Here is a 9,633-nt window from a genome sequence, read left to right on the forward strand (position 1 = left end):
AGAAGAAAGTGCCTTTAAACTTATTTCTTGAAGCATGATTATTTTATGATTCTCCTCTTAAAATCCACCATGCTAACAACACAGACATTTCATTAATGCTGACCAAAAAAGGCTGTCTTCCAGTAACTCATTTGTGTTACTCTTTAGCTGATGAACATTTTTACCTGTTAGCTTTGTTGGGTTTGTGAAATACATTGTTCCTAAAGTGTTCTTGCCTGACAACCAGGAGAAAGAAGTTTAAGCAGGAAAGAACATTTCAAAACTCCCATTAACCCTTGCAGTGAAACATGATTGTACACACAGGTTTAAAACACAGTTGTTTGGGGAGGGGCGGGAAAGTCTAGAAAAGGGTTTTAAACTAGATAAGCTAATGATCTACATTGAGAAAATTTGTACTCATGTACCTGTTTAGAGCAATATGTATTATGCTGTAATAGTCTTTTAGCTGTAATTTCAAAGCAATGAAATATTGTATATTCATTTTCTTACAAAGTTTACCATCATAAATCAAGAGTTGGGGTATTTTCTCCAACTGTTCATTTTATGAATTGGCAATAAATCTACTCCTAGTCAACTTTAATCTTTAATATATGAAAAACCCTAGTAGTTTTTTAAATCTCCAAGGAAATATTGTCTTTAAAAGGTACAACTCTACAAGGAAAAGCAGTTATTATTTTTCACAAAGTACCTTATGCAAGGATTAATTATCTGAAACCCTGTCACAACCTTAGATATGTCAGCAGGAGTTCATGAGTCCTTCCTGCTGAGATTTTACATTAGGACAAAGAAGGTTTCCATCTGTCATTCAGCAAGATTGTGTGTGTTGTATTCATTCGCTCAGTTGTGTCTGACTTTGTGACCCCATGGACTCCTCTGTCCATGGGCTACCCAGGCAAGAATATTGGAGTGGGTTGCCATTTACTCCTCCGGGGGATCTTCCCAAGCCAGGGATCAAACCCACGTCTTTTGCTTCTCCTGCATTGGGAGGTAGATTCTTTACCACTAGTTCTACCTACTAAATCATTGTTACATTTTAGTAATTTTGAGGTGCTTTTTTTAAATGCTAAAAAAAAAAGCCATTTTCCCTTTATAGAGAGCCATACTTTAAAATTTAGGAGATTTCTAAATTTAGGGGGAAAAAATGTTTAAGGGTAAAATTCAATTATTTAAATCCTATTTACTAAATTCAGCTTCATGGCAAATTGATCTGTCGTTGGAACTGTGACAAGGATCAGTTTGTCACCAAACCTCCACATTCTATTAATTGTATATTTGTTTGATACCCGATTTGGTGCTGTAGAAAATAAACAAGTTTGGCCTTTGCCCTTGAGATCTATGACAATGCTAAGGCAGGTTTCAAGGGCATGACGCATAGTGAAGGAATTCACAGACCATGTGGCTGCATTCATCTAAAAATTTCAAAGCATTTTTCCAAGACTGAATATCAACTGACGGAAATTGGCTACCAGTAATCCAGGGAAGCTTAACCAGGGACAAAAGATTAACATGACAAGGGTCAAAGCCTCAACTCCCCTTTCATTAGTCTCAACCAAAGACACATCTGCTTCAGCAATACTGTTACAAGCACATCACACCTTAAACAGCATCCATCGTTCAAACAAAATGGACTCTTGTTGAAAACCAGCCTCTCATACCTTCATAGGGAGATGAGGTTCCATTCCTCCATGTCAGAATGGCACTTAAATTATTCAAAGTGTCTAAATGAGATAAAGTCAATCACTTACATTCTATTTTTAATTCCCCCTAGATTTGCAATTAAAGTTCATCCTCTTCTCTACCCTATCACAGATCTGACAACCTCCACAGAGGTGGCCGGGCAAAGAAGTTTATTTGCGTGGACCAACATTGCTTTTTATGCCAAATTCTTGTAGATGTAATTAATTATTTCCAGATAACACTGGGCAACAGCTGACTGATCTAGCATCCTACTCAAGGAGAAATTTCCAATCTTAACTCTAAAGTGAATACACATCCAGTTATTTTGAAACAATTTACTGCTTAGCGAATGTAACAGACCTTCATCCAACTGGACATGAAGATTTCATTCTAAGTCAGTTAAAACACATCTTTGATGCAGAAGAGGAAACAGATCTGATCAGGTTAAAAGGTCCTTACCTTTCGTTCATTCATTCCAATCTATTGAATGCTGACTAAATGCTGCTGCTGCTGCTGCTAAGTCGCTTCAGTTGTGTCCGACTCTGCGCAACCCCATAGACGGCAGCCCACCAGGCTCCCCTGTCCCTAGGATTCTCCAGGCAATGCTGGGGACTTACTAACAGATGTTTAAATAAGATGCGATCTTTGAGTATCATGACTTTTAAATTAGGAGAAGATAATCATGTATTCAAATAAATATAATAAAGAGTAATGGTTCTCTTTTTAAAATGCTTTTACTGTGTAAATATAACGTCCATTAGCTCACTTCTGGGGTGCAATGTCTATCTCTGAAATTTAGATCATGAGATCTGCTTTGCAGGGCTGTGATAATAAGCAAGGTTAGCGTCATTCACATGCCATATTATCTCTCATCTTTGTACTCCCATGACCTTTAGCATAGGCATTTGTGTCTTTTAACTCAATAACCATCTACTGAAATGAGCTGAACCTCTGGCTGGTTATTTTTGCACTTAGCACATTCAAACTGCAACATGCCTCCTTAACTTTTTGATACTGTAGAAGGCTTGCAAGAAAGACAACGTGGTGTATATACAGGATGGAATACTACTTCGCCATAAAAAAGAACAGAATAATACCATTTGCAGCAACATGGAAGGACCTAGAGATTATCATACAAAGTAAACTAGACAAAAACATCATAGGCTGTTGTTTATATGTGAGATCTCAAACACGATACAAATGAGCTTATTTACAAAACTGAAATAGAATCCGAGACATAGAAAACACATTTAGGGTTACCAGAGGAAAAAGGAGGGGGATAAATGAGTTTGGGATCAGCAGATGATACATATTACTATATATAAAACATAAACAACAAGGACACACTGTATAGCACAGGGAACTACACTCAGTATTTTGTAATAACCTATAAGGGAAAAGCACCTGAAAAAGAACATATGTATATATATTTGCTGTACACCTGAAACTAACACAACATTGTAAGTCAACAATACTCCAATTTTTAAAAATAAAGAGACTTACCCGGTGGTCCAGCAGTTGAGATTCCACACTTCCACTGGAGAGGGTGCAAGTTCGATCCCTGGTTGGGGAATTAAGATCCTGCATGATGGGGCCAAAAAAGTTAAATAAATAGACCTGCTGTATACGCAGGGAACTCTACCCAATACTCTGTAATGACCTATGAGGGAGGAGAGTTGGGAGAGAGAGAGTGGGTATATGTATGTGTGGGGCTGGTTCTCTTTGCTGTACAACAGAGGGTAACAAGCCTTGTTGATCAACTACGCTCAGATAAAAATTTTAAAAAATAATAGTCAAAGAAGAAACCTGGAGGGTAAAAGACTAGGGGATTTCCAAACTCCTACCATCTACTTTAGCAATTCTGTATGGGTTTGGGACAGTACCAATACTCACTTCTTATTCCTTATAACTCAGCTCATTTTACACATGGGGAATCTAAGAGCTGAGAGCTGCTCCTATACATCCTGACTATACAATTACTATTACATGGGCTCCTTAGTGACAGTTTCCATGTGTGCCATTTAGCATGACTTAGTCTAAGACCGCTATTTTCCTTGAACTCTTGACTGGCCTGTCAGTTTCCTCAAGGGAACTCTACCTAGCTAGATTTTAATCTCTTGAATTGTGGCCTCGACTATAAAAGTCTTAGGTGAGATTTTAATGGCCAAGATTTAACTAAATTTAACAGATACACCAGTGGGTGTTCCAATTATATACACCATTAAGGGCTTGCTGTGAGGCTTTAAGAAATTACTATTAAAAAAAGAAAAAAAAACACAGTCTATGTGCAATGCAGTTTACCAGTGGGGAAGATTTCAGTGTCTTGGAAAAGTTTCATATAAAAAGGAAGCTAGAAAAGTGAACAGTCAGATTCAACACACTTCAAAGGAAGCTTGAGATTTGGGGGACTCTCTGCTCTCAAACAGGTAAAATGCTTTGTATTTCTAGCACTTTTGTTTAGACTGCGTGCTATTGTCTATCTATAGGGCATTTTATACCCTAAGGGCTTAAGGCCAGGTGTGGTGTCTATAGAAGCCTTGACCTTCTTGGTCCTTGTCACCTCCAGCCATAGAGTTCCAGCCTGTGGGGAACTGCAAGAGCTCATCAACCAATATTTGGTTCTGTCTTTAGCTTCTTCCCCACCAATGGAAATTTAATCTGTGAGAATTCCGCATGTCATCAGATGGCTGAAGGCCGCTGTGGCCAGGGAGGCAGCTGGTCTGGGACTCGGAGCTTTGAAAAGTGTGAGGTCCTCTCTCGTGCTCACAGATGGTCCAGTCAGCGTCCATGTGGAGGACCAAAGGACACACACTCAGCAAAATGCAATTAGCACCACAGGGTAACCATTTAATGTCAAGCAACTTTTATTAGCCAGAGACTTCTAGTCGGAGCCACTTTTCAGAGCAGATAGCCCAATTTTCTTTATCTCAGGAAAGAATCTCAATCACAGGGGGAGAAAGTACTAAGGTAAAAAGTGAATTTGATAAAGGTGGAATCCTGAGGTTTGGATAAGCAAATAAATAATAAAAATCAGAACAGTTTAATTCTGAAAAGTACTCAACATGTTAAAGGACTGTTAAAGTACTTTTATGTGAAAACTGTAGATCACTCCCACTTTCGTCTTCTGCGGGGTGAGTGACCCCAGTGTTAGGATTTTCACCAAAGAGGTCTTTGCTTAACCCAGTCTGGGTCTATTTTTATCACTGTGTTGATATTCCTCAGAATGAAGCCGACTCCCAAACTTCTAGCTGGATTAATCCTGCTGATTCTCTGTGTGGTGGGTTGCTCTGGTCAACACTGGTCCTATGGGCTGCGCCCTGGAGGAAAGAGAAATGCTGAGAACGTGATTGATTCTTTCCAAGAGGTAAGTCCCTCTCAACTTCAAAATGAGACGTGGCTTATGTGATCCAACTGAAGGATACTAAAATCCTTTGTGTGCCCAAGTGTGCTATGGATTCTTGCCCTTGACCCAGGTATTCTTGGGGAGATAGGCACTTCCCAAGTCAAGCCCCATTCCTGCTTTAATTCGGACAGAGACCAGTGGAACAAAGAACAGGAATGATTCCAGAGGAAAAGGTGCAAAGGAGCAAGCTATACTCTAAGGATACAGAATCACCAAAAGACCTAGAAACAATAAGGCTTCTCAGGTGGCTCAGTGGTAAAGAATCATCTGCCTGTAATGCAGGAGACCTGGGTTCCATCTCTGGGTCAGGAAGATCCCCTGGAGGAGGAAATGGCAACCCACTCCAATATTCTTGCCTGGAGAATCCTATGGACATAGGAGTCTGGCAAGCTACAGTCCATGGGGTTGCAAAGAGGCGGACATGACTGAAGTGACTTAGCACATGCACAGTATGAAATAAAGAAGCCCAGAATCCTCTCCACAGACTATTTGTGAAGCAATTCTCTATTAACTATGACATATTTAGTAAAAACTAGAAAATTAGAACAATCCTAGTCATAACTCTAAGCTCTTGTATTTTTTTGTATACCTTCTCCTTGTGAGGTTCAAAGTACTTCATTTTCATCACTTCTAGGAAGAAAAATATTCTCTCTCCTTACTATGGCCTCTGGAGCTGCACACCAATCTATAAAAGTGTCTGACAGTATCCCATAAAAAAAATTTAAAAATCCTACATGTTGCATGGTGCAGCCAGAAAATAAAAAAACATTAACATTTTTTAAAAGGAGAATTGAAAAAAAGTCCCCATCCCAACTCGCAACTTTCTCAGTCCCACAGTCCCCTGACTTCACCTTCCACATACAATTTTTGGTGGAAACGAAAAATCCCATTTCATTTCTTTACCTCCATCTTCAATAATCTTTATTCGCAGATAGCCAAGGAGGTCGATCAGCCAGTAGAACCTAAGTGCTGTGGGTGCATTGTTCACCAGTCCCATTCTCCTCTGAGGGACCTGAAGGCAGCTCTGGTGAGTTACAATGTTAACAACATGGAGCTTTAGAGATGGATGGGTCCTGGGTACCACCTCTTTGGTCATCCTCTTAGGACAACTCCCTCTCAGCCACTGCAGGGCTTACCTTCCTGACGGCCTGAATTCCTCTTGTACTGGGCCCTTGTCATTTCTTAACACCCTTTCTCAGTGGTTACACAGTACTAATGGCCGGAACCTTGTTTCATTTCTTAAATTGAAATCTCTTTGCACACGGTGTCCACTAATCTCAGCTCTGGCTTAGGAATGACTGACAAATTTCTTTCCATAGCTACCTGTCAGTGCTTCAAGTATATTCATCAAACTCTCTAGATTATTCTCCTCTAGGCTAATCCACACTTTTCCACCAAATTCTTCAAGAGTTCTTGGTATAACATGGTTTTCTCCGGGAAATGTAGAAATCAAAAATGGTGCGCTACAGAATTTTCTTTCTTTTTGGAATAAAAAATCCCCAACTGATCAATTTACAATTCAGAGCTACAGATTTGATTTCTGGTTTTCTGATTGGACAAACCAGTTTCCAAATTCCCACCCTAAATGGAAATCTACTAACTCAATGTAGGTTTTTTATTAAAAACAAAAAAATGTATATATATATATATATGGACTTGAATATAGAAGTTGAATCCTGAATTCAATATTGATATTCTCTGAGCAATTGGGTCCACTTATTTGCAGCAGTTAGAAGGCATTACAGGCTTTCCTGGTGGCTCAGATGGTGTAGAATCTATCTGCAGTGTGGGAGACCTGGGTTCAATCCCTGGGTTGGGAAGATCCCCTGGAGAAGGGCATGGCAACCCCCTCCAGTATTCTTGCCTGGATAATTCTATGGAGAAAGCATTACAGTTCACTTTCAGTTATGGCCAGGAACAGAGAAAGCCTGAAAACATCACATCTGCAGATGAGTGACAGGACAAAGAAAAAGTGGACAGGGACTTCCCCGGTGGTCCAGTGGCTAAGGCTCCATGCTCCCAATGCAGAGGGCCCGGGTTCAATCCCTGGTCAGAGAACTAGGTCCCACATGCCGCAACTAAGACCAGGTACAGCCAAATAAATTTTTTAAAATAAATCAGTAAAATGTAAAAACCACTCTTTTAAAAAAAAGTGGACAAATATCTTTATTTCCTTTTTTTCAATTCTACTTACCTCATGATAAAATAAAAGCAAGCTGTGACATTTTCTGAATATGACACTAGAAAGAATTGAGGCAAAGACTGGATTAATAATAGATGAACAAGTCAAAAGACAGACTTCTCTTTCACCTCTGTCCTCACACCCTATACTTAGAAACAATGTATTAATAGATCTTATGTTTATTTGATTCATAAAGCATGATCCAGCTCTCTAGCACTTTTTAGTGTGAAAAAAACAAATGGATCTATTATTTAAATATCAATATTTAAAAAAATTTAAATGTCAAAAAAAGTTGACATTCAGCTCAGAAAATCAACTTTGATATATTTATTACTGATTTATTTTTCAGGAAAGTCTGATTGAAGAGGAAACTGGGCAGAGGAAGATATAAATCCACAGGACCAGAAAAACTGATAACACTGAAGTATAATTCTGATTTTGAAATCTGTGACCCATTTAACGTCTGTAAATTGTGTGAATTTCAGAAATTCTTACACCAGGTTGCATGGATTTCATGATGGAAGTGCTCGTATTGGGAATAAAATGGCATAAATGTTAAGTCTTTCTCTAACTCAGAACTCTGGTGTGGGAGGGCCATGGTAAGCCTCCATGCATACTAGTGTGTTAAGTCACTGAAGTCCTGTCCAGCTCTTTGTGACCCTATGGACTGTAGCCCACCATGCTCCTCTGTCCAAAGGATTCTCCAGGCAAGAATACTGGAGTATGTTGCCAGGTCCGCCTCCAGGGGATCTTCCTGACTCAGGGATTCAACAAGTGTTTCTTATGTCTCCTGCACTGGCAGGCAGGTTTTTTACCACTAGTGCCACCCGGGAAGCCCACAAGCCTCCAAGGGCGTGCTTCTCAATGTGTTCACAGCGTGGGAGGCGGGGGTGCAGAGAAGAGGAGATAACACAAAGGCCATGTTATTGCTGACTCAAGGAATCACATGGCTCCCTTCCTCCCCCATTCCCACTACCACCCTGCACTCACAGGACAATCGCTCTAAGCCCAATACCAACTCAGTCCAGTTTTCTATGGGGTGAAAGCTTTCTCTCTGACCTACAGAAGTTAGATGGGGCCAAGGCCAAAGTTTCCCCACTCACCCCCAGATTGTCTCCAATCCCTTTGTAAGTCAACCAGAGCCTGGGAGAGGCCTCGGGGAAATGAGGCCTCACTGGGCTCCTGGTCCAATGATCCTTTGGGCTCCATTTGGTCCCTCTAGGTTCATCAGAGCAAGAGGTGCATAATAAGGTTTGGACCAAACCCTAAAAATAGTACTGTTCCCTTGTCTGATTTTTCTGATTATTTCAGTTCAGAAACACATGGATTATAGTCAGTTGAAGACAGGTGTCAGGTGTTCTCTTGTCCCCTGGTCAAACAGCACTGGCACCATTCATTCTCCAGAATTGACTACCTATAATCAGTTCAGTTCAGTCACTCAGTTGTGTCCAACTCTTTGCGACCCCATGAATCACAGCACGCCAGGCCTCCCTGTCCATCACCAAATCCCAGAGTTCACTCAGACTCATGTCCATTGAGTCAGTGATGCCATCCAGCCATCTCATCCTCTGTCGTCCCCTTCTCCTCCTGCCCCCAATCCCTTCCAGCATCAGAGTCTTTTCCAATGAGTCAACTCTTTGGAGTTGACAAAGTACTGGAGTTTCAGCTTTAGCATCAGTCCTTCCAAAGAAATCCTAGGGCTGATCTCCTTCAGAATGGACTGGTTGGATCTCCTTGAAGTCTAAGGGAATCTCAAGAGTCTTCTCCAACACATTTCAAAAGCATCAATTCTTCAGCGCTCAGCTTTCTTCACAGTCCAACACTCACATCCATACATGACCACTGGAAAAACCATAGCCTTGACTAGACGGACCTTTGTTGGCAAAGTAATGTCTCTGCTTTTGAATATGCTATCTAGGTTGGTCATAACTTTCCTTCCAAGGAGTAAGCGTCTTTTAATTTCATGGCTGCAATCATCATCTGCAGTGATTTTGGAGCCCAGAACATAAAGTCTGACACTGTTTCCACTGTTTCCCCATCTATTTCCCATGATGTGATGGGACCAGATGCCATGATCTTAGTTTTCTGAATGTTGAGCTTTAAGTCAACTTTTTCACTCTCCTCTTTCACTTTCATCAAGAGGCTTTTTAGTTCCTCTTCACTTTCTGCCATAAGGGTGGTGTCATCTGCATATCTGAGGTTATTGAGATTTCTCCCGGCAATCTTGATTCCAGCTTGTGCTTCTTCCAGCCCAGCGTTTCTCATGATGTACGCTTTATAGAAGTTAAATAAGCAGGGTGACAATATACAGCCTTGATGTACTCTTTTTTCCTATTTGGAACCAGTCTGTTGTTCCATGTCCAGTTCTAAC

The 9,633-nt window shown here is 40.5% G+C and overlaps 1 protein-coding gene across 1 annotated transcript; it reads left to right on the plus strand.

The window, feature by feature from the left end:
* Positions 1-60: 60 nt before the first annotated feature.
* On the plus strand, positions 61-8,108 carry GNRH1 (gonadotropin releasing hormone 1). The gene is made up of 3 exons (XM_070375499.1): positions 61-5,041; positions 6,012-6,107; positions 7,612-8,108. Exons 1-3 carry the CDS (start codon positions 4,901-4,903, stop codon positions 7,651-7,653), a joined length of 279 nt encoding a protein of 92 aa, XP_070231600.1. The 5' UTR covers positions 61-4,900; the 3' UTR covers positions 7,654-8,108.
* Positions 8,109-9,633: the final 1,525 nt, after the last annotated feature.

This window comes from Bos mutus, chromosome 8 (genome assembly GCF_027580195.1).
Source record: "Bos mutus isolate GX-2022 chromosome 8, NWIPB_WYAK_1.1, whole genome shotgun sequence".
Lineage (NCBI taxonomy): Eukaryota > Metazoa > Chordata > Mammalia > Artiodactyla > Bovidae > Bos > Bos mutus.